This window comes from Pithys albifrons, chromosome 11 (assembly GCF_047495875.1).
Source record: "Pithys albifrons albifrons isolate INPA30051 chromosome 11, PitAlb_v1, whole genome shotgun sequence".
Taxonomy (NCBI): domain Eukaryota; kingdom Metazoa; phylum Chordata; class Aves; order Passeriformes; family Thamnophilidae; genus Pithys; species Pithys albifrons.
Genome location: NC_092468.1, coordinates 25,910,999 through 25,934,009, shown reverse-complemented (window position 1 = coordinate 25,934,009; position 23,011 = coordinate 25,910,999). Strand labels below are relative to the sequence as shown.

Sequence of the window (23,011 nt, the reverse complement as noted above, 5' to 3'; positions counted from 1 at the left end):
CGTTCAACCTGTTCCATTGTGTGGCCGCGCCGAGCGGAGGCTCCGGAGCTCCTCCCGCTGCCCCCAGCCCTGCCCGGAGCCCTCAGCCCTGCCCGGACCCCCCGCGCGCCCCCTCAGCCCTGCCCGAGCCCCCCGCGCGCCCCCTCAGCCCTGCCCGGACCCCCCGCGCGCCCCCTCAGCCCTGCCCGGAGCCCTCAGCCCTGCCCGGACCCCCCGCGCGCCCCCTCAGCCCTGCCCGAGCCCCCCGCGCGCCCCCTCAGCCCTGCCCGGAGCCCTCAGCCCTGCCCGAGCCCCCCGCGCGCCCCCTCAGCCCTGCCCGGACCCCCCGCGCGCCCCCTCAGCCCTGCCCGGACCCCCCGCGCGCCCCCTCAGCCCTGCCCGAGCCCCCCGCGCGCCCCCTCAGCCCTGCCCGGACCCCCCGCGCGCCCCCTCAGCCCTGCCCGGAGCCCTCAGCCCTGCCCGGACCCCCCGCGCGCCCCCTCAGCCCTGCCCGGAGCCCTCAGCCCTGCCCGGACCCCCCGCGCGCCCCCTCAGCCCTGCCCGGAGCCCCCAGCCCTACCTGGCTCCAGCTCCGGACACCCCATCCGTCCTCTCAGGTCTGTCCGGACCTCCCGACCCGTCCCCCCCAGCCCTTCCCAGAGCCCCCAGCCCTGCCCGGACCCCCAGCCCGCCCCCTCAGCTCTGCCCGGACCCCCCGCCCGCCCCGGCCGGGTTTCCTCACGCCGGGACTCACCGAGCTGCCCGGGCCGAGCCGAGGGAGCGGTCCCGGTGAGAACCGAGGGAAAACCGACGGAGCTCCGCGGCCCGACCATCCATCCCGGTGCCGGGGGACCCCTGACCATCCACCCCGGTGCCGTGGGGACCCCAGCCCCTTCCGTCCCACCCCTGCCATGGGCAGGGACACCTCCCACCAGCCCAGGGTGCTCCAAGCCCTGTCCAACCTGGCCTGGGACACTCCCAGGGATGGGGCAGCCACAGCTTCTCTGGGCACCTGTGCCAGGGCCTGCCCACCCTCACTAAAACAATTCTTTAAATCTTACCCAACCCGACCCTCCCACAGCCAAACCCTGTTCCATGTTCCCAGTTTGTTCCCGAGGCTGCAGACGGCGCTGGCTCTGGACGGGCCATCTGCGCGGCAGCCCCCGGCAATAAAAGCTGAACAGCGCCGGGGCTGTTTGCTCGGGCCATTTGGAGTCCGGGGCTCTGCCTCCCCTCCCTGGGACCTTCTGAAGATGCTGTTTCGCTCAGAGTTTGGGGACAGATGCACAGGAGCTGCACGGTTTGATTCCCGCCCCATTCCCGATCCCAGAGTTCGGGGACAGAGGCACAGGAGCTGCACGGTTTGATTCCCGCCCCATTTCCGATCCCAGAGTTTGGGGACAGAGGCACAGGAGCTGCACGGTTTGATTCCCGCCCCATTCCCGATCCCAGAGTTCGGGGACAGAGGCACAGGAGCTGCACGGTTTGATTCCCGCCCCATTCCCGATCCCAGAGTTCGGGGACACAGGCAAAGGAGCTGCACGGTTTGCTTCCAGTCCTCATTCCCGATCCCGGAGTTTGGGGGTCAGAGGCACAGGAGCTGCACGGTTTGATTCCCGCCCCATTCCCATCCCAGCCCCGCATCCCCCGCTGGAACGCTCCGGGTGCGCGGGGGCTGCGGAGGGAAGAGCCGCTCGGAGCAGCGCGGGGTTTGTGTGGGAACGATGCCGCTCCTGCCCCGGCCGGCTCTGCCGTCTGTCCGCCTGTCTGTCTGTCTGTCCGTCTGTCCGCTTGTGTGTCTGTCTGTGTGTCCGTCTGTCCTGCCCTCCCACAGCCGGGCCCCCCACGGAGCCCCCTCAGCCCGCACAGATGGAGAGCGCAGCTTTGAACTGAGCGGGGCTTGTCTGGGGGGAGGGAGCGCCGGTGGTTTTTGTCGTTACCAGATAAGCCCTGGCTGATAAGGGAAACAGCGTTAACAGTTACAGGGGCTGACCCTCGGGAATCGTTTGTCAATGCAAACCCAAATCCCTGTGAGGAAACAGCACCCCGGGCTCAGACTCGCCCCCCCTCACCTCTGCTCGCCAGAAATGGAGCGTGTGGCTTCCTGAGAGTTTTCTCTCAGCTTTACGGTGGATTTTTGTGATAAATCCTCCCGTGACTCATCTACAGAACAGAAGTGCAAAGTCCAGAATTATATTTGTTACAGAAAATGAATCAAATCTGTATGATTATGCCCAGCTTGGAAAAGCTCTTTCTACTTCCCAGACATCGGAACACCAATAAACCCCCCGAGAAATGGATTATTGTTGAGCCTCAATTTGTAGTTTGGGGTTAAAACAGCTTTGGGTTTTGCTTCAGGGGGTGCCACGGCCGATCCCCAGTCCCTGACTGGCTGCATGACTTTCATGGCCAAGTACCACGGAAGGGGTTGGGCCAGCCCTTCACTGTAAAGTGCATAAAAACTTAGTTTATTTTTCATTTGTCCACAGCCCCCAGAGCTGCCTCTGCTCTGCCCCGCGCTGGTTGCCAATGCCCTGCAGGCACTTCATGGCTCGCTGCTCACCAGCCTCCCCCCTGGCAGCACCAGCAACAAAAGAAGCACCAACGTCTCTTCTTCTTTTAGGGTCTCAGGAGTCACAGTTTTGCCCTGAAATCAGCAAATACTGACACAGTAACCAATTGTCAGACAAGCAGAGCTCAGTATTAAGGTGTTTTTTTAGCACACTCTTCTCCCCAGTGTTTCACTGGAAAGGAATCACACAGAAGGAAAGAAAATCTGTAAAGTACTTCACTTTAAATAAATATTGGGACTGGGGGAGGTTAAACAAAGGTCAAGAGCTTGGTATATAAAACATGTAACAATGAACTTTAGAAAAGCAATCTTTATTCTGAGAATATTTACAACATAGATAGTAATACACTCATATTTAACACATGTCAAAAATAAAATAAGACTTTAAGATCACCTTTTGGTCCTCCTTTTCAAATTTCTTGTTAAAGTTTTATTTTCATCTAACTTTAGATATTTATAGAACCATCAGAACAAAACCAATAGTTTTTTCCTCTTGAAGTGAAAGTTGTCTCTAAAAATTTGGATTCCTGACATTAATTTATGTTCTTTGATCTACTAATTGATTTTTCCCCTGGGGAACTTTATTTGTTACAACCTTATCAGCTTTTTAAGATCAGCCATAACAAATTACCATTTCTATCAGTAACAATGCAACCCATTATTCAAGATGGAAGTTTTTTAAAACAAAAATGACACACAGAAACAGAGTAAGAAAATAATTAAAACAAAAGGCTCACGTGTGAACACTTCCCATGAGCTTTGCAAAGGCCTGAAATGGAGTTTCTAACCAATGTTGGCTGCACAGCAAGGACACATCACAGAGGTGTGAACTGAGAGCACCTCCCAGTCCTGCACTGGGGGCTGCTTTCCCTGCTGGGAACACAGGCTGTAGGAGTCAGCAGGTGGGAAAGTGGGCACCTCACTGAGGACATCATTGTGGGAAGGTCTGGCATCAGGATCGTTCCACTGGTGGCTGGCACAGTGCTGCTGAACTTCAGTGCCACCTGATGTGGGGTGTGTTATACAGACCCCACCACTGGGGATGATACTCTCTGGATAACCCTTGAACTGGGGGTCACTATAACCCACTGACTGTGGGGTCACTATAACCCATTGACTGTGAGTTCACTATAACCCATTAACTGGGTGTTCAGTATAATCCATGAACTGGGGGTCACTATAACCCACTGACTGTGGGGTCACTATAACCCATTAACTGTGGGGTCACTATAACCCACTGACTGTGGGGTCAGTATAACCCACTGACTGTGGGGTCAGTATAACCCATTAACTGAAGGTTCACTATAACCCACTGACTGTGGGGTCACTATAACCCATTAACTGGGGGTCAGTATAACCCACTGACTGTGGGGTCAGTATAACCCATTAACTGGGGGTCAGTATAACCCATTAACTGTGGGGTCAGTATAACCCATTAACTGGGGGTCAGTATAACCCATTAACTGTGGGGTCACTATAACCCACTGACTGTGGGTTCACTATAACCCATTAACTGGGGGTCAGTATAACCCCCCAGCTGTGGGCTTTCCATTCCAGACAGGGCCCTCAGCATCAGAGCACTGTTTGTGAGCACAAACACCCACAGGACACAAACCCCAGCTCAGGAACTGCCATTCCCCCCCTGTTCAGCTCTCCCTGGAGCCTCTGAACCAGCTCCCAAACTGCTTCAGCCTCTGCACCAACGTGTTGCTGCTGAGGTGATCTCGGATTCCTTCCCGTTTCTTCTCTTCTTTCCAGATGCCTTTATTTTTCTTCACAGCCTTCAGCTCTGCCCGGAGGAGCCTCCTGTGGAGCTTCCAGTACAGGTGGGAGTGGTGGGGCAGCCCCTCAATCCGGGCTGCTCTGCCCAGCCCTTGGCTCAAGAGCTCTTCGTTCAAGCATGTGCTGAGAAACCGACCCTATGAAAGGGCACAATAAATATGATATTCACTGTTAAAACAGGTTTATTTGGGGTTTTGTGTGAACTCCCCCACAGGTACAAGCTCCAATCATGGCTAAATCTATGCTCTGGCAGAAGAAGTTAAAAGGGAAGAAGAATCCATCTGACTTAAAACCCCACTCTCATGTGAGGCCCTGGCACAGGTTGCCCAGAGCAGCTGTGGCTGCCCCATCCCTGGGAGTGTCCAAGGTCAGGTTGGACGGGGCTTGGAACACCCTAGGCTGGTGGGAGGTGTCCCTGCCCATGGCAGAAGGTGGAAAGAGATGAGCTTTAAGGTCCTTTCCAACCCAAACCATCCCATGATTCTGTGATTCTATAAAGCAGGAACATTCAACAGCATAAACACTGGTCTAATCAGAACTATGGGATGCAGCCTGGCACTATCTGACAGAGAAATACACTCCTCTCATGACTCAGTCTGCAAAACTACTGGTCTTGAAATCAGATTTGCAAATACAACATTTAGAATTCATATCAAAAGACATAAATCATAAATATAACATTCCTTAAATGAAGGGAGGTAACACAATTGTGGTACTGCAGTCAAACCCCAAACTGCAGACAAAAGCTGATTTTGGGGTCTCCATGTACCTTATTCACCAAAACAAGGCACTCCAGGGCCGAGCCCTCCCTTCCCAGGAGCTGGAACCACAGGGGCTGGTGTGGGCTCAGCTCCCTCTGCAGCCAGGCCGTGCCACTGGGAGCCACCTCCACACCCGCCAGCCGGACCAGCAGGAGCCCCTCGGACTGCCCTGGGAACAGAGAGGGACAGGTCTGGGACTGCAGCAAAGCTCAGGCTTTCCACAGCCCTCAGCCCTTGGTAAGGAACTTATTCCCATGGACGTAAAGAATCCCCTTTAGTTCCCCAAAGCACTTATTAGCAAACAGGAATTTGGTCTCATCCTTCCTTCAGTAAAAAAAAAAATAAAATCCCAGATAGCACAAGTTGTTTAAGCTGATTTGGGTTATTCTGAATACAGAGACCTGCCTCCACCATCAGTCACTCCCTCTCAGGCAAAGGGGCAGAGGCATCAACACCTGCTGGTGTTTGCACACACACCTGAGTGTTGGACTCACAGAACTGAGGGACAGTTTCTGACACAAAAACTGTCCCCCAAAATCAGTGCCTGCAAATAAAAGCACAAACCCAACAAAGCCTTTTTGCCAGGACTGAGATGAGCTGTGCAAGCAGCAGCACTGTCTGTGTGCTCAATTCTGCTGCTAGAAAATATCACAGTAAGGAGTAATAAAACCCTGTATTGACAAACTCTCTGTACAGGTCTCCTCGTGTCTTTTACTCCCCAGTTTCCCACCTGTAAGGCAAGGAAAGACAAGGCAGAGCTTGGAAGTGTTTCAGCCCTTCCTCTCAGCCTTGCAGCCACTCTGAGAGCAGCACATTTCCCCCCACCCTTGTTCTTCACCTTCCTCACTGCTTACATTTCCTCTGTATGGCTGTGAAGAAGGGAATGCTGATGGGAATGTGCTCAACTTCCAGGCCCTTCTCTGTGACACGGTGCAACTTCCCTCTCAATTTCACATTCTTTTCTACAAACTCCACAGGTATATCCAAAGCACTTGTAAACTTGGTTGTCTATTGATGGAAGGAAGCACAAGACAGAGTTTTATTAAAAATAAATGTAGGGTGATCCAAATCACATTAAATCCAACTTCTTAAAATGGTTTGGGAAATTACAGATCTATTATTAGACAGCATGGGCAAGTAAATATAGATAGATATTTAATAGTGATCAGCTGCAGAAGCTGTGCCAGCCTTTCTACACTTACCATGCTCCCTGGCTTACAGGGTGGACATAAAAGCCAGGTTTAGAGAAAGAACAGAAACTGCCATTTCTGAGCAATGCCTATTGAAGTTCACTTGATTCCCTGTGAAAAGAGTGTTTGAGAAGTGGCCTGAATGGTGCTGGGATGGGGGTGAAAGGAAGGCAAAGGACAGACACGCTGAAAACAAAGGCAGAGCAGGGAGGGCAGAGACAGCCCTGCCTTTGATAAGGGAGGAAACCAGGAGAGGGACAAAGGCAGGTGAACAGCTCTGAGAAGATCACAAGGAGATTAAATTCGACACCACAGCCCAGGAGGATCCAAAGGGAGTGGTTATGTGATCACACAGCAGAACCAGCCTGAGCAGCAGCAAAGACTTGGGCTGTGGCACAGGAATGGAGCAGCAGGTTTGGGGTGGAGGGAGGACAGGGGAGACCCCCAGAACTGAAGGCACTGAGGTCTCACTGCAAGAGGCCTTTGCAGAGCACTGACCTACCTCTGCTCAGCTGTGAGACCCACTGAGCTGCTGGGGCACAACTGCTGGGAAATCAACCCCCTAAACACCGAGCCTAAGGCAAAGATCTGTCTCCTGTGTGCTATTTATTTAGCCAGCCTGCCCCTCTGTGGCTTGTCAGGCCTCTCCCTCCAGGAATATGGGAATTCAGGCCCTCCAGGCAGGAGCCTGAAGGCTTTTAGGAACAGAAGCTGTCCAAGGCTGCTTCATCTGCTCTGGAAGCTCCACCACAGAGAAGAGCACCTTCTCAGGCCCTTGGGCCAAAAACACAAACAAAAACCAGAAAAAAAAAAGTAATTCTGGCAACATTTGTAGTTCATGTTTTCTGATAGGATTTTAAAGTAAAAACGACACAACAGTTCTCCTTAGCCCTTGGAATTGTGCCGAGGGAAGATGGGGGTATCTGTTACTTTTGAGCTGCTGGAACCCCGTGGCAGTGGGTGCCCCCCTGCCCATGGGGGCTCAGCTTCCCCAGGCACAGGAGCTGTGGGGTCAATGCAGAGTGACCTGCCTGCTCCGGGAGCACAGGAAGGCTCAGCTGGGGTTCAACAGCACCCCAGGGCAGTGCTGGTGCTGTGGGGTCAATGCAGAGTGACCTGCCTGCTCCGGGAGCACAGGAAGGCTCAGCTGGGGTTCAACAGCACCCCAGGGCAGTGCTGGTGCTGTGGGGTCAGTGCAGAGTGACCTGCCTGCTCCGGGAGCACAGGAAGGCTCAGCTGGGGTTCAACAGCACCCCAGGGCAGTGCTGGTGCTGTGGGGTCAGTGCAGAGTGACCTGCCCGCTCCGGGAACACAGGAAGGCTCAGCTGGGGTTCAACAGCACCCCAGGGCAGTGCTGGTGCTGTGGGGTCAGTGCAGAGTGACCTGCCCGCTCCGGGAGCACAGGAAGGCTCAGCTGGGGTTCAACAGCACCCCAGGGCAGTGCTGGTGCTGTGGTGTTGGTGCAGCATAACCTGCCCACTCCAGGAGCACAGGAAGGCTCAGGCTGGGGTTCAACAGCACCCCAGGGCAGTGCTGGTGCTGTGGTGTTGGTGCAGAGTGACCTGCCCGCTCCGGGAGCACAGGAAGGCTCAGCTGGGGTTCAACAGCACCCCAGGGCAGTGCTGGTGCTGTGGGGTCAGTGCAGAGTGACCTGCCCACTCCAGGAGCACAGGAAGGCTCGGGCTGGGGTTCAACAGCACCCCAGGGCAGTGCTGGTGCTGTGGGGTCAGTGCAGTGACCTGCCCGCTCCAGGAGCACAGGAAGGCTCAGCTGGGGTTCAACAGCACTCCAGGGCAGTTTCTGTGCGTGGCAGGACACGAGAGCACCGAGGAAAGCGCCTGTTTGCTGTGTCTGGAGCTGCACAGAGAGAAGGAAGGGCCTGCCCCCATCCCAGGGGCTTTGGAAAGGCTCTGGGTGGGAACACCGGGGTAGCACCGGGAACGGGCGGGATAACACCAGGAATGGGCGGGATAGCACCGGGAACGCACCTGGGCCCCGCCTGGGGTCGCCCCTACCCCGATCCCCACCCCGTGTCCCCCCTTGTCCCCACTTTGGCCCCTGCCATGCCCCCCCCGGTCCTTCTGTGCCCCCGGGTCCTCCCCCTGACCCTCCCGTGTCCCCCCTTGTCCCCCCCGTGTCCCCCCCCGTCTCCTCCTGTGCCCCGTGTCTCTCGGTTTCCTCCCGTGTCGCCCCCCAGTCCCCCCCCGTATCCCCCCTTTCCCGTCCCCCCCGTCTCCCCCGTGTCCCCCGCCGTCCCCCTGTCCCCCCGTGTCCCCCGCCGTCCCCCCCTGTCCCCCTCAGTCCCCCTCTGTCCCCCCGTGTCCCCCCCAGGTCCCCCCGTGTCCCCCGCCGTCCCCCAGTCCTCCCGTGTCCCCCCGTGTCCCCCCCCAGTCCCCCCCAGTCCTCCCGTGTCCCCCCCAGTCCCTCCCTGTCCCCCCCTGTCCCCCCCAGTCCCCCCCTCTCCCCCCGTGTCCCCCCCAGTCCCTCCCCGTCCCCGCTCACCACTCGCAGGCTCCGGCCCAGCAGCAGCAGCGCAGCCACGGCCGCTCCTGCGCTCAGGCCCTGCGGGAGACACGGCGGGCTCAGAGCGCTCAGGGGGCCCTGCGGACACCCCAGCCGGGACCCCCAGCCGGGCCCCCCGCCCGGCCCGTACCCGCAGCAGCCCCAGGTGCGTGTCCGCCCACTCCGAGAGCCGCGCCAGGCCCTGCCCCGGCCCCTCCGAACGGCGCGGCCGCTCCGGCTGCGGCATGGCCGGCCCGGGGCGGGGACAGCGGGACAGGGGGACGGGGGGGACAGCGGGGGGGACAGCGGGACACGGGACGGGGGGACAGACAGCGGGACGGGGGGGGGACAGACAGCGGGGGGGGACATCGGGACAGACAGCGGGGGGGACAGGGGGGACAGCAGGGACAGGGGGGGCGGGGGGGACAGGGGGGACAGCAGGGACAGGGGGGACAGCAGGGACAGGGGGGGACAGCGGGGACAGGAGGGGACAGGGGGACACCCGCGCTGGGCGGGCAGGGCCAGGAGCAGCCACCCCTTCCACGGCTCCAAACCCCGTGGGAACCTCCAGGGCTGGGGCAGCCACAGCTTCCCCGCCCAACCTGTGCCAGCCCTTGCCCACCCTCACAGCCAGGAATTCCTTCCCAAAATCCCATCTCACCCCACCCTCTGGCAGTGGGAAGCCATTCCCTGTGTCCTGTCCCTCCATCCCTTGTCCCCAGTCCCTCTCCAGCTCTCCTGGAGCCCCTTTAGGCTCTGGAAGGGGCTCTCAGGTCTCCCCAGACCCTTCTCTTGTGCAGGCTGAGCTCTGGGTTGAACTCTTCCAACACCTCCTCTGACCCTGCCTGATGCTCCTTTCTTCTCTTTTTAAAAGCTTTCATTTGGTTAGTGTTTTGTTTGTTTCTCTCTTTTTTAGAGTTTAGTCAGCAATACTTGTAATGTTTTAACACAAATCACTTAGAGAGGGTTGATAGAAAAAGCAACAATGTCAAAAGTTCGGTGCTTCCATCAACAACCTGCTAATGGGCGGCCCAGCAGTAACATCTCTGACTTACAAAATAGCTACTTAGATTAAAAGCACTAACCCATCACTTGTGCCAGCAGTTTGAAAGAGTAAACAGGTAATTTAGGCCACATTTCACTGGTGTTCCTACCGATTTGGAATTTATGTGTAACTTCTATGTTGTTGAGATCATCTAATTATTAATAAACAATTCTCCACCCCTCTTTATTTGTAACAAGCTTCAGAGGCACCTTCAGAAACAGAGAAACAAAATCACAAAGTAAAATCCAACTCTGATAAACCTGGGAATTTAATTTCCCATCTTCTGCACTTGAGATATTTTATCTCGAAGTCAAAAAAGCTAAAAAAAAATCTCCAGATCTGGCCCAGTGAGGACACAGAACTGAAGTGGTTAATGAGGGGAGGGGATGGGGTTGGGACTGAGAGGTGCAGCCAGAAAGCTCTAATATATTTTTGTGTTGGTTTTGTGCTTATGCAGAGGAGAAATTGGAAGACTTTCAGCTTGGGGAATAAAAACGATCTGATTTTATTCAGCTTGACTGATTTTGCTGTACTTAAACTGTGAGAGGGGAAGGGACAGAGGGACACGAGTCAGTGCCCAGGGAAGCACCGACCTCGTCCAAGCCCCTCCTTGCTCCTGATGCCACGAGACCCTCCCAGATCCCTCCTTGCTCCTGATGCCACCAGACCCTCCCAGATCCCTCCTTGCTCCTGATGCCACGAGACCCTCCCAGATCCCTCCTTGCTCCTGATGCCACCAGACCCTCCCAGATCCCTCCTTGCTCCTGATGCCACCAGACCCTCCCAGATCCCTCCTTGCTCCTGATGCCACCAGACCCTCCCCGATCCCTCCTTGCTCCTGATGCCAGGCAAACCCTGGGTGCACACCCACCCATCCCCTCCAGCCACTCCAAAGCTGGTATTGATTTACTTTCCCCAACCCCCTCCAAGCCCAATACTTCAAACACTGACAAGGCAAGAAACACAGACAGAAACTCAGGTACCTTTCCAAGGGCTGTTTAATAGTTTTCCTGTTTAATAGCAATGCACCATTTATACCCAGTGAGGTCCCAGTGCCCTCTCAGCGTGGGCTGTGGGTCACTAAGGCACTCAGGAGGGAGGGCAGGGGAGAAAATGCACTGGGAATGTTTCCACCACATGGCACCAGCAGCTCATTCTGCAGCAGCTCTACCACTGGACTGTGCTCCTCGGATTTCTGTGAGGGTGAGCTGTGCACCAGCTCACTGGGAATTTGGCAACTTTGTCATCACCAACTCACTTGTCTTACCCCCCAGCTGGGAGAAGTCATGGTGTTCCCACTGATTTGAGAGAAGGAATGTTCAAATTTTAATGACATAGAGGAAAACTAACACTATCAATTCATTCCCTCAAACTCCCCCTGCTCTGAAGGCCTCCCTTGGGAAGCCCAACTGCTGCCCCTTCCAGTGACAGCTGCAGGACTCGAGGCTCAGAGGCTTGTGCGTTATTCCAGTCCTACCTTACAGCACTTTGTCCTCAAGGAAGTACCTTGAATGTAAATCAAAATGCTTTGAAACAGCAGAAATAAATTAAACAAATGTCATTTGTTTATAAAAATATTTTCTTATAAATCTTTAAAGCTTATAAAAGCCAGAAAATACATTTAAAAGGATCTGTGGAACGTTTCATCCTTTGAGGCGTGGCTGCAGTTCAGAGAGTGAGAAGAAGCAAAGCCCACAGACATCTCACACTGATCTTCCCACAAGGATTCTGTAGTGCAACACTTAACCTACAGGTCAGAATGCCTTTGGCACCCTTGCCCAGGCCACCCTCTGTCAGGTCATGTCTGTGTGACAGCAGAGCTGGAGCCCAGCTGGCAGGACAGCCCTGGCACCAGCAGCTGTTCCAGAGCATGGGATCAGCAGGGGCAGTGCCAGCAGCTGTGGCTCTGCAGCTCAGGGATGGGCAGGGTATGCAGGGAGGACAGAGGGTTGAACCTTTGCTTTCTGAACTGCCCCTGTGTCCTCGGGAGGGCACTGGTGTCACACACATCATGCCACACCTCGGCCACCCCATCTCACTGCTGTGGCGTTACAATACCGATACTCCTGGGTGAGAATTATGGGATATGTCTTTGTAGTAAAACCGAAAACAACCTTGCTGGTCCATCCAACACTGAAGTGCATCAGTTGCTCCTCTTGCACTTCCATGAGGACTGTCCTTCATCCTGCAGCTTTTTGAACTTTGGTCCAAGGAGGAACCACCAGCCAAAGCCCAGGATGACACAGATGATGGACTCCACGTAGTAACCGTCCAGGGTCGTCAGGCAGGAGCCTCCAGCCTTTGTGCACAGCTGAAACAGGAGCAAGGCTGATGCATTAAGGATCTCTGGGAGACACAAACAGACTGCAGAAAGCACTAGAGAGCCACTGGTGTTTACTTGCTCTTGGTTATTACTAAATATAGTTGTTTACTCTTCCTTATTTCTTACCGAGTCAGTCAGAGAGGCTTTGGAGCTTATCACCAGCAGGGAAAGTAACAAATCTGTTCTAAAATAATGAGGGAAATGGAGCACATTGGCCCACAGGGCAAACTCCAGAAGACAGAAAGTGCCCCCTGTCTTGTGCTGGCTTGGAGCTGCAAACAGTGTTCCCAAGAGCCTTCAGCCAACAGTGTTTAACAGCCATCCATGTTATGGTCTGCCCATTGCTGGAGTGTTCAAGGCCAGGCTGGATGGGGCCTGGAGCAACTGGGATAGTGGAAGTCCATGGCAGGGGGTGGAACTGCTTTAAGGTCCCTTCTGACCCAAAGCACTCTGGGATTCTCTGTCTGGGAGCAACACGCCCGGGGTGGTTTCTAACTGGAAGGCAGGTGCCCAGCATTTAAAGGGTGAGTGTGCAGCATGGGATTGTTCTGCTATTGTTTGGCTTTCAACACTGCTCTAATCCCAGGATAAATCAATCCTCTGAGCTGAGGCTCTGCCAGCACTTTCATTATTCTGAGACATGTCAAGATCAGATTAGGAGTAAGAAGGGAGTGGTGGTGGCGATGGTGGAATGTTACCAACTGTGAAGATGTGAGAAAACATCAGAGGAGGGAGGTGAAGGAGGAAGGACTCGAGTTCAGTACAGGCACAGGGAACCTCATTAATGACAAGCTAATGAGGGAGACTGAAAAAGCACCTGCTGTGGAAGCAGTTTCCTTTCTGCAACTGGTAAAAATTGCAACTTCAGTTCAGACAAGTCGTGCTGGACTCCCAGAACACTTTGTTTAGAGACCCTCCACATCCCAAAGAGTCCTGGCATTCAGGGGTGAAATGAATCTCAGCCATGAGCACACAAAAAACCCTCCAAACTTTTCCACTCTTCAGCCACATTAAATGTCTCATTTGCCATGGGGAGGTGAATTTGAAACCTGGCCTTCTCAGCAGTTTTGTGTCCTGTTTGATCCATGTACAGTGCACAGCAAGTGCTTTGTTCTCTTCCACGGGGCTCCCAGCACTGGGAAGGGAGCCAGTCCCACTGCTCAGTGTCATGGGGAAAGGGAACACCAAAGTCAGAGAGCAGAGGAGCAGCACGGAGGGGTATCAAGGCAGGCAGAGAGGAAACCTCCAGGAAGACAGGAGGAAGCAAAACCTACCACAAAAATGGAGAGACTTGGAGCACAGACAACCCTGCCCAGGACAGAGCCCCTATTACCCAACTCTCAAAAACATATCTACAGCTTCTACCACAGCTTTTCATCCCAGCCCAGAAATAAAGGGACAACTACCCTACAACTGCAGATCCCTGGCAAGATGTTGGTTATTCAGGGTGGACAGAAAAAAGCAGGCAGTTTTGTCACACAGGAAAATTACCCCTCCATCACTGGGAATTTTGAAGCATGAGCTGTGCCCCACGAAGGTTTTCAAAGGCAAAGAAGTACTCCAAGAAGCAACTGAATTGTGACATTCTTGAGCAGAGCCCCTCAGACTCACCTCTGCAGCTGCTGCAGTCCCACAGGTGTGGTCCTGGGCCCCCACACACTCCTTCACTGTGAGAGGGTCCACCAGCCAGAGGGCCACGGTGGAGGGCCAGTTCCCCCCCAGGTTGGACACCGTGTTCAGGAGGGTCATGTAGGTGCCCCCGATGAGAGGGTCGCTGACCTTGGCGTTGAAGGCCATGATTGCCACGTACATGCTGTACAGGGTGATCTGAGGGGACAAACCCACAGGACACAGGGGTCACAACAACTCAGATCCCCAGTGTGAAAACTGTTCTAAGAGATTACCCCAAGTTAGCAACATTCACTGAAAAATAATCCCAACAGCTTAAAATTACCCAAGGGAGCAATTCCTCCTGCAGCCTGTCCCTCTGCTAACACCAGGAGTGGCCTGGCCACCTGTCTCAAGTCACTCTTGAGTCTTGCCTCACATGCACTGGCATGACTTGAGTTATCAAACTGAAACACAAGGCCAGCTAGAATAGCATCTAAACCCAACACTTTTGTATTTAAGATCAACTCTCACAGCATCACACGTGTCAGTTGTGATCCAAAGGCCAGGCTGTCTCAGGTGTTTGTTTTCTAAGCCTTTGGATCAGACCCATTATGATGTTCCCCTAACAATCCAGTATTGTTTCTGGGAGTAGGATCACCTAAGCTGATGGATCTGCACAACCAGTACAATCATCACATGCCTGTCACACTCAGACAGTGTGCTGAGATCTCTCCAGCTCCTGGAGACAAACCCAGGAAACAAAACCAAAAGTGGACAACTCAAAAGTAGCTCCACAGCTGATGTCCAATGGAACACAGGGAATAGGAAGAAGTAACTCTGGTGAGAGTATCAGAAGTCAATACAGGCACAGAGCACACAGATCAGGCTTGGAGGGGTTCCAGTGAGACCCAGAACAAAGCAGGTAACAGCAGTTACAGTCCCTGAGGTGAGGGTGTGAACACCCTCCCGCCCTCCCCTTCCCACAGGGTGTGTTACCTGATGCAAAGCGTAACTCAGCACCACCACAGCGTAGTAGTACACAGGGAATCCTCCCTCGTGCCTTACTTTAGGAGCCCACCACACCAGGAAAGCAAACTCCAGGCCAAACAGCAACCTGGAGGAGTAACAAAGATAACTCGTAATTCAAATCATTCTTCCCAAGTGTTTCCTCAGCACAGAGCAACTACTGAACATTTATAGAAAGTACACTAAAATAGTTTAGATCTAAACAGTTACAACTATTTCTATCTTAGAATTAGATATTAAATATATGACAGGCAGTGAAAATGTTAAGTAAGAGCAAGAGGACATTGCTCCAGTGGTGCTGTACATGCATCTCAGAAACACCTCATGCTCTGTGTTTTATCACAGGTGATGGTGTGTGAATCATCCTCACAGCACAGGACAGAATTTGGGGCCCTGTGAGCATCCTGACTTACTTTCTTGTAGCTGGAAGTTAGACAAGAAACCCCACACTTGATCTAAATACACAAACTGAACACACTAATTACTATGTTTCTATAAAATGAGGATTTACCTGAAAGGCATCGCTTTGTAGAAGGTGTTCAGGGGCTGGGGGCCTGCTGTGTATTTGCTGATTACCAGGGGCAAGATGATCTGTAAAGGGACCATTGGAACTGCCAGCAGAGCCAGGTGCTCTTTGGGGACTCCCTCCTCCACCAATTTGAGTCCTGTTACAGCATCTGCTGCTGAAAATCCAACCTGCAATACAAACGAGACAAACCAGACTGAGGAAAGCAGTAAAAGAGCTTGGCTAGAAAATCCACTTACTCACTGAGAGACAGGATAGAGGACAAGTCACTTCTGCCTCTGATTTGATTTCCAGATTAGTTCTACACGTTCTACACACTCTTACTGTCACCAGTGCCAACCCCAGCCCAGGAACAGCAAAGCAGCACTGCCATTCATGTCTGTGCCTCAACTGCTTTGGGATCCACAGTGGCCAACAGGAAGCCACGGAAACCTCGTCTGGGCACAGCTGGACTCTGAGAACAGCATTTGAGTTAAACATTCTCTGCCCTCTTAACTGCAGGCTACACAGCCTGTCTGAAAATGTTTAAAATCAGATTGCTGTTACATGGGATTGCAATCACACTTGTCTTTAATACCCATGTAAACACCAAAGCTCAAATGCTCTTTGCTGTGCAGCTCTGCTCAGCACAACGACACAAACAATTCTGCTTCAAACTCCACGGGAAACTTCACAACTGTGAGGAAAATCAGTAGCAAACCCAAGGAATGAGTTCAATGCCAGGGGCTCAGCAGCCTCCCAGACTCTGACACCAGCATTTAACAGTTCTTGTATGTATTTACTTACTTTGGATGTGAGGATCAAGAGACAGAAAGTAAGAACTGCTGGCATCTTGATTATTGAGAATAGCAGCCTGTATGTATCAGTGATGCCTTTTGTTTCTTCTTTTGCTGGTATTAGCTCCTTGTTTTCCTTTTTCAAAAGGGCCACCAGTGTAGTGGTAACTAAGAAGACAGCCCCCCAGAAAAACAGGAAATCTGGAGGGGAAATAAAATTAAAAAAACCTTTGTACTGCCATCACTGTCAAGTCACCAAGTATCTAAAATGCAGCTGTTTTGCAAAATACAAACCTAATCCTCAAAACTGAACAAAACCAAGCAACAAAAGCAAACCACAAGCACAGAGCTACACACAGGGACTGACACAGCTCTTCCCTCATAGGAACAAGGTGTTTGCTGGAGCTGGGGCAGAGGAGCAGCAGCAAACCAGGCCACTCCCCTGGGGTTTGGTGGGGTATTAGCACAGTGAGCAAGTTGGAGGAGAAACAGCAACACAAGTGCAGGTGTTGAAGGGCTACACATGAACCACTAAGGCTGATAAAGGAGTGGGAAACACATATACTGGGTACAGGAGAGGGAAAACCTCCAGAGGAAGAATTCATTCACAGCTCTGCAGGAATTTACTGGCTACTCATGAGCCATCCTGTGCCTCAGTTCTACACTCCCTACCCAACATCCACCCCCCACCTGGAGGAAAGAGATTTATGAGTGTAAAGATGGCCTGATGAAAGTGCTTACACAGTCCTAAGGAGGCCTCAAACGTGTCTGGCTGAAATGGACACTTGCCAAGGTCCAGGTGCTCTGTTTCAAACACAGTTAATATGTGCTGAACTGGGGATGTGAAGGCAGCAACAGCAAAAACACACCAAGCAGTACTTTTTGAGTCAGTGAATGGTTAATCCAAGATAATTCTATCCTCTACCTCTAGGACACAGGCAGAAAGAACTCAGTAACATGCAGAGGGTAGGACAGAGGCAGCCTTTAATCTTCCTGGTCACGAGCAACTCCAGGAGCCTCAGGGACACTTGAAAGGAAGCAGCAAGGGCTGGTGAAAGGGCAGAGTCAGTGCAAAGGTTAGTCAATTATTAGCAGCTTCTTATGCCAGGAAGAGAACAAGGAAATGTGGAAGGACTGCTTTTACATGTATCCACCATTCTCAGGATAAAAAAGGCTTTTCAAACCATTTTTTGCTGCTTCCATAGCAGCTATTTTCCCTTTCCTAAAGTAAAGAGCTCAGAACCAATGCTGTCAGACTGCTCTCCTAAAAAATCAGTGCCCTTAACATAAATTTTGAAGCAAAGTGTATTTTCAGAGAGTCTCACTAATCACAGCTGCTGGCTCCAAAGGACAGAGGAGCAGTTCTCTAATAATAACCCTGGGCATTGTCACTGCAGTGAGAGATGCACAGTGTGAGCATGGGGATAGAAATAGCTCTGAGCATCATCACATGAGTGCTGTTGGTCAGGTCAGCCCTGTCAGCTGCAGCACAGCACTGCAAGGGCTGCAGCAGCAACAAAGCAAGGCAGGAAAAAAAGAAAAGAAACACCATATAGAACAGTCCACACACAAAAAAAAAGTGTGGGGTTTTTTTCAGACTGTAGGCAGTTTACACAAAAATAAAGTTAATTTCCTTTCAAATACAGTAAGCTCCACTAACAGGCTACAAGCAAAAGAACTTTGAAATCACAGTTTTTACACAAGTGATTTCAAGCTCAAATTTTCTGGTCCCAGCACTGCTGCCTCCCCATCCCTATTTTGTCTCTGCCTCTACACTGTTGTAATGAAATAAACCACTGTGATGGGGCAAAACAAGTTTTTTCATTAGATCAGGAATGGATCAGGCTGGAAAACAACCACCAAGAAGGTGCCCATGGGGTGGGCACAGGTCCCAGCTGCCCCTGTACAGGTACAGCCCTCCTCCCAGCAGGGGTGCCCCACAGTCCTGGCCTAGGCACAGGTGGGCACCACGGGGCACCTGGTCCTGTGCCCACACCTTCCTCTCCCCCTTCATGCTGGAACAGGCACTCAGGAGGCTGCACAGCACAGTGGGCAGGAATCACCAAACCCAGCCAGGAAGCTCCCCCTGTTTTAAAAAAACAAAAGTCACCTGAACAGCAGGTGCTAAATAAAGCCCTGGCCATGGCAGCACAAACAATCAGCCCACAGAAGGGTATTGTCCATTTTCTTCTCTTGACCTTTATCCTGAAACAACCTAACACAGCACTTGGTTTGATGAAGGGTTTTAGTTTGTCCATATTATTTCCTGAGGTTAATAAGAACAATTGCTGTTTGTTCTCAACACCTTGAAGCTGACATGGGATGACACAATCATAGAGTATCTTGAGTGGAAGAGACTGCAAGGATCATCCAGTCCAATCCCTGGCCCTGCTCAGGACACCCCAACAATCCCACCCTGTGTCTGTCCCATCATCCAAACCCTCCTGGAGCTGTGCCAGCCTTGGGGCTGTGCCCACTGCCCTGGGGAGCCTGGTCAGTGCCCACCACCCTCTGGGGGAAGAGCCTCTCCCAGAGATCCAACCCAACCCTGCCCTGACACAGCTCCAGCTGTTCCCTTGGGTCCTGTCACTGGTCACAAAGAGAAGGATCAGTGCCTGTGCCTGCCCCTCCAGATCATGAAGTGCTGACTTGTTCTTTCCCAGCCTACAACAAAAGTGCTCAGAAATCTGAACTGGCAGAAAACTATTCACCTTTTCCAGGTATAAAGTTTTCTGCTGCTTTACCTGCCTGAACTTGCTCATCACAATCCCTGTTCCATGCAGAGCAAGGGCCAGTGAGCCCCTCTGCTCCTCAGGGAGCTGGTTATGTCCTGCTGCTCTCAGCTGCCTCAGGGAACATGGACACACCAAACTGTGTCACTGTCACACAAACCAGGGAAGGAAGTTTCTTGCAGTCAGTTTTACCACCTAGAAAAACATACCCTGCAACTACAGTGTCAGTTATTGGCTTTTCTTCCTCCACCCACGTCAGCACTCCAGGACAGGTTAAGCAGGTTGCATTGGTGCTTTTTGGGTTTGGGATTGTATTTTTTTAAAAAACAGCATTTTGTAATAGTAACAAATCCATTTATACAAACTGTGCTGAGAAAATAAAAGCCCAAACAGGAAGCCCTGGGCAGTGAGGGAAGCACAGCCCAGCCAGGCTCTCTGAGCAGCTGTGACTGCCAGTTGCATCAGCAGTGAGATGTCAGTGTGCACTGCAGAGCCAGGGCAGGGACAGGCCAGCAGGGATGAGAGCCACAGCAGGAGACAGGGAAGGCCAGGAACTACCTGGGATACTCCAAGGACTACTCTCTGCTCACTGACAGACCACACAGGAGGTTGGCAGCAGGAAGCAAAGGGAAGACTGGATAGCAGTGGTGACAGCTGCACAGATAAGGCAAACAGCACTCTTGGAAACTGCTGTCCTGATTTACCCACGAGGTAAGGACAGGACAGAAAGCAAAAACTACCCTTGACACAGCAATTCCAGCCTGTTTTGGCATACCTGTTCTCTGAGATGACACAGGCAAGGCAACCAGTGTGAGAGAGGGAAAAGAGACTAAAATCAGGAGAATGTGCCCTTCACTGCTGGCCATGGAACCCTGAGACTGCAGCCAGAAGGGATCCCAGCATTTCCTGCCCTCCAAAAGCTCAGCTGGCTGAACTCGACCTTCCAACCAAACCAGGTGCATTTGAAGCATCTTTTAGGTAGTAACTCTAACATAAACCACTACATAGAACCCTTCTGGGGAAAAAAAACCAAAAAACCAACCCAAACACCAGGAAACAGAAGTATCCCTACACTAGCAGACAGGTCTGGTTGGATTACCAGACTTAATGTAATTCAATAAATTAAAAATCCAACCCTCCCTTAATTTACTTTAGTAAGGCCTTCCTTCAGAAATTGACTGCATGCTCATTCCCAAGTACTTCTCATTTCTACTTCTGTGCACAATACCATGTTGAAAGAATGAAATTTTTTGTAGTTTCCCCTTTCCTTCCTCCCAGAAGATGTTCTCAAAAGAGCTCCTTAAAAAGAAACAAAGATTTTGGCTGGTTTGGTGGTTTTTTTAAGAGTAATCTTGTCCCGGGCCATGAAACTAGAAAGGGAAAAACCCAATCCCTCCAAAGTGCTTAGGTCAGCCAAGATAATGACAAGGCAGGTTTCCCACAGTCTCAAGCCCAGAGAAATCTGGAAGTTCAGTGCAGTAGCAGTGGCCTCTGCCAGATTGTGCTTTCCCATGAGCAGGGGACAAACCAAACCTGTTCCAAACCACCACTCACTCTGAACAGAGGGATTCAGGCTCAGAAACACCCTGAGGAAGACACAACTATTATTATAAGGAAGAAATTCCTGGCTGTGAGGATGGGAGGCCCTGGCACAGAATGCCCAGAGCAGCTGTGGCTGCCCCATCCCTGGGAGTGTCCCAGGCCAGGTTGGACGGGGCTTGGAGCACCCTGGGCTGGTGGCAAGTGGAGCAGTGGATGATTTTTCAGGTCCCTTCCAACCCAGACCACTCTATGACTCCCCGGTCTCGTGATGACGTCCCAGCCCATGGAGCCTTCAGGGTCGCTCCCAGCCCACCCCATTCCACGGCTGTGCCCCCTCCCATCGCAGCACACCCAGGCGGTACCTGAGAGGGTCACGATGCCCCGGGGCTGGGGCTGCAGCCGCAGGTACTTGTTGCAGAAGGAAGCGGACTCGAGGGCCAGGAAGAGCACGTTGCCCAGGAAGTATCCGGCCGTCTGCCCCACGGAGTTGCAGGTGGAGGCGTAGCCCACGTTCTCCCGGGACAGCATGGTGAGCGCCCAGCCGTCCACCGCGATGTCCTGCGTGGCCGCCAGGAACTCGAAGAGGAAGAAGGTGACGGTGAGGGCCCGCACGTCGGGGCCGCGGCCCTGCCCGTCGCCCAGCAGCGCGTCCACCTGCGTGGACATGTAGATCATGAAGAGCCCCAGCACGTACTGCGTGGGCACCAGCCACGACTTGCGGCGGCCGAAGCCGCGCAGGTACACGGCGTCCACCAAGGGCGCCCACAGCAGCTTGAGGCTGAAGGGCCAGAACACGAAGCTGAAGAAGGCCTGGTCGGTGTAGCTGGCGCTCTTGCTCTGCAGGATGAGCGGCACGCTGCCCGCCAGCCCCAGCGGGATGCCCTGCAGCACGTACAGCACCAGCAGCAGCAGGATGCTGCCCAGCTCCGCGCGGCACCCCCGCGCCGGGCCCGGCCCTCCCGGCACCAGCGCCTCGGCGTCCGCGCCCGCCACGGCCGCGTAGTGCTGCCGGCTGCCGGCGCGGCGCTGCCGCCCGCCCTCCTCGGCGGCGATGGCCATGTGCGGGACGGGCCCCGGGAGGGCGCCGGGGTCGGGACTGGGAGCGGGACCGGCCCGGGAGCGGGATCGGGATCGGGATCGGGAGCGGCCCCGGCGCGGCCGCGCGGAGGGAACTGCCCCGCCCCGCCCCGCCCGGCGTGGCCGCGCCCCATTGGTGCGCCGCGGTGACGTCACACGGCCAAGGCCCCTCGCCCTCGGTGGCGGGCGGGGGACAGCGGGACAGGGATCGGGATCGGGAACGGAACAGGGATCGGGATCGGGATCGGGATCGGGAACGGAACAGGGATCGGGATCAGGAATGGGACAGGGATCGGGATCGAGATTGGGATCGGGACCGGGATTGGGATCGAGATTGGAATTGGAATCGAGACCGGGACCGAGATTGGGATCGGGACCGGGACCGGGATTGGTGTCGGTATTGGCATCGGGTCCGGGATCGGGAACGGGATCAGGATTGGGACTGGGATCGAGACTGGGACTGGGATCGGGATGGGCGCCCCGCCCCGCTCCGCCCGGCCGAGCCCCGCAGCCCACGGACAGACACCGAGCTGCCCCTGAGCAGCAGCGAGCCCTGGGCCAAGGGGATCCTGGGGAGCTTTGGGAAGAGCTTTGCCAGCAGGGCAGGAGGGGATCCTGCCCCTGTGCCCAGCCCTGGCAGCACATCTGGGCTGTGCCCAGCTCTGGCTCCTCACACAGCAGGGCCAGGGAGCTCCTGCAGCGGGGCCAGTGCAGGCTGGGCAGGTGCTGAAGGGCCTGGAGCAGCTCTGGCAGCAGCAAAGGCTGAGGGAGCTGGGGCTGGGCAGCCTCCAGAGCAGCCCCTGAGAGGGACCTCCCCATGGCTGGCAGTGCCTGCAGGGAGGGGGCAGAGCACGGACCAGGCTCTGCTTGGGGGCCCAGCAATGGCACAAGAGGAATGGGCAGCAACTGATGCCCAGGGAGTGCCACGTGGACAGGAGGGAGAACTTGTTCCTGTGCAGTGACCCAGCACTGGACAGAGAGCAGAGAGGGTGTGGAGTCTCCTCACTGGGGATACTCCAGCACCATCTGGACACAACCCTGTTCTCTGTGCTCTGTGATGACCCTGCTGGAGCAGGGAAGGGAAAACAGATGACCCACTGTGGGCCCTGCCAGCCTGACCCACTCTGGGATTCTGGTGTGTTGGGTCTGTGCTGTTCGGGGGGCAGCAGCAGGACCCCTGTCTGGGCCGTGGGGCTCACATGGAGCACAGGGCACAGCAACAGCAGCAGGACCCCTGTCTGGGATGGGGGTGGCCGTGGGGCTCACAAGGAGCACAGGGCACAGGAACAGCAGCAGGACCCCTGTCTGGGCCGTGGGGCTCACATGGAGCACAGGGCACAGGAACAGCAGCAGGACCCCTGTCTGGGCCGTGGGGCTCACGTGGAGCACAGGGCACAGGAACAGCAGCAGGACCCCTGTCTGGGCTGTGGGGCTCATGTAGAGCACAGGGCACAGGAACAGCAGCAGGACCCCTGTCTGGGCTGTGGGGCTCACATGGAGCACAGGGCACAGCAACAGCAGCAGGACCCCTGTCTGGGCCGTGGGGCTCACATGGAGCACAGGGCAC

General features: G+C 54.2%; 2 protein-coding genes across 3 annotated transcripts; both read right to left on the bottom strand.

Moving 5' to 3' along the window:
- Positions 1-2,843: 2,843 nt before the first annotated feature.
- Positions 2,844-9,052, bottom strand: C11H3orf33 (chromosome 11 C3orf33 homolog). Its single transcript, XM_071566727.1, has 5 exons — positions 8,938-9,052; positions 8,787-8,846; positions 5,949-6,102; positions 5,103-5,263; positions 2,844-4,470 (listed from the first exon to the last, which is right to left on the bottom strand). The coding sequence occupies exons 1-5, from the start codon at positions 9,031-9,033 to the stop codon at positions 4,198-4,200; spliced, it is 744 nt and encodes a 247-aa protein (XP_071422828.1). The 5' UTR covers positions 9,034-9,052; the 3' UTR covers positions 2,844-4,197.
- A 1,754-nt stretch (positions 9,053-10,806) lies between these two features.
- On the bottom strand, positions 10,807-21,560 carry SLC33A1 (solute carrier family 33 member 1). 2 transcript variants are annotated; one of them, XM_071566840.1, is made up of 6 exons: positions 20,730-21,555; positions 16,104-16,294; positions 15,303-15,487; positions 14,762-14,879; positions 13,766-13,981; positions 10,807-12,142 (listed from the first exon to the last, which is right to left on the bottom strand). In XM_071566840.1, exons 1-6 carry the CDS (start codon positions 21,424-21,426, stop codon positions 11,975-11,977), a joined length of 1,575 nt encoding a protein of 524 aa, XP_071422941.1. In that variant the 5' UTR covers positions 21,427-21,555; the 3' UTR covers positions 10,807-11,974. The 2 variants fall into 2 exon arrangements, with proteins under 2 accessions (XP_071422941.1, XP_071422942.1); XM_071566841.1 differs by lacking the exons at positions 14,762-14,879; positions 16,104-16,294 and having other exon boundaries at positions 20,730-21,560.
- Positions 21,561-23,011: the final 1,451 nt, after the last annotated feature.

What these genes read in the sequence shown, in the direction of transcription:
- C11H3orf33 (XM_071566727.1), bottom strand. Translation starts at nt 9,033, where the DNA reads ATGCCGCAGCCGGAGCGGCCGCGCCGTTCGGAGGGGCCGGGGCAGGGC. An exon ending in CACAGCCATACAGAGGAAAT is followed by an intron (nt 5,264 to 5,948) that starts GTAAGCAGTGAG and finishes CTCTGTTCCCAG; the next exon opens with GGCAGTCCGAGGGGCTCCTG. An exon ending in GCCTTGTTTTGGTGAATAAG is followed by an intron (nt 4,471 to 5,102) that starts GTACATGGAGAC and finishes GCCCTTTCATAG; the next exon opens with GGTCGGTTTCTCAGCACATG.
- SLC33A1 (XM_071566840.1), bottom strand. Translation starts at nt 21,426, where the DNA reads ATGGCCATCGCCGCCGAGGAGGGCGGGCGGCAGCGCCGCGCCGGCAGC. An exon ending in GGGCATCGTGACCCTCTCAG is followed by an intron (nt 16,295 to 20,729) that starts GTACCGCCTGGG and finishes TTTCCCCTCCAG; the next exon opens with ATTTCCTGTTTTTCTGGGGG. An exon ending in TCTTGATCCTCACATCCAAA is followed by an intron (nt 15,488 to 16,103) that starts GTAAGTAAATAC and finishes TTTGTATTGCAG; the next exon opens with GTTGGATTTTCAGCAGCAGA.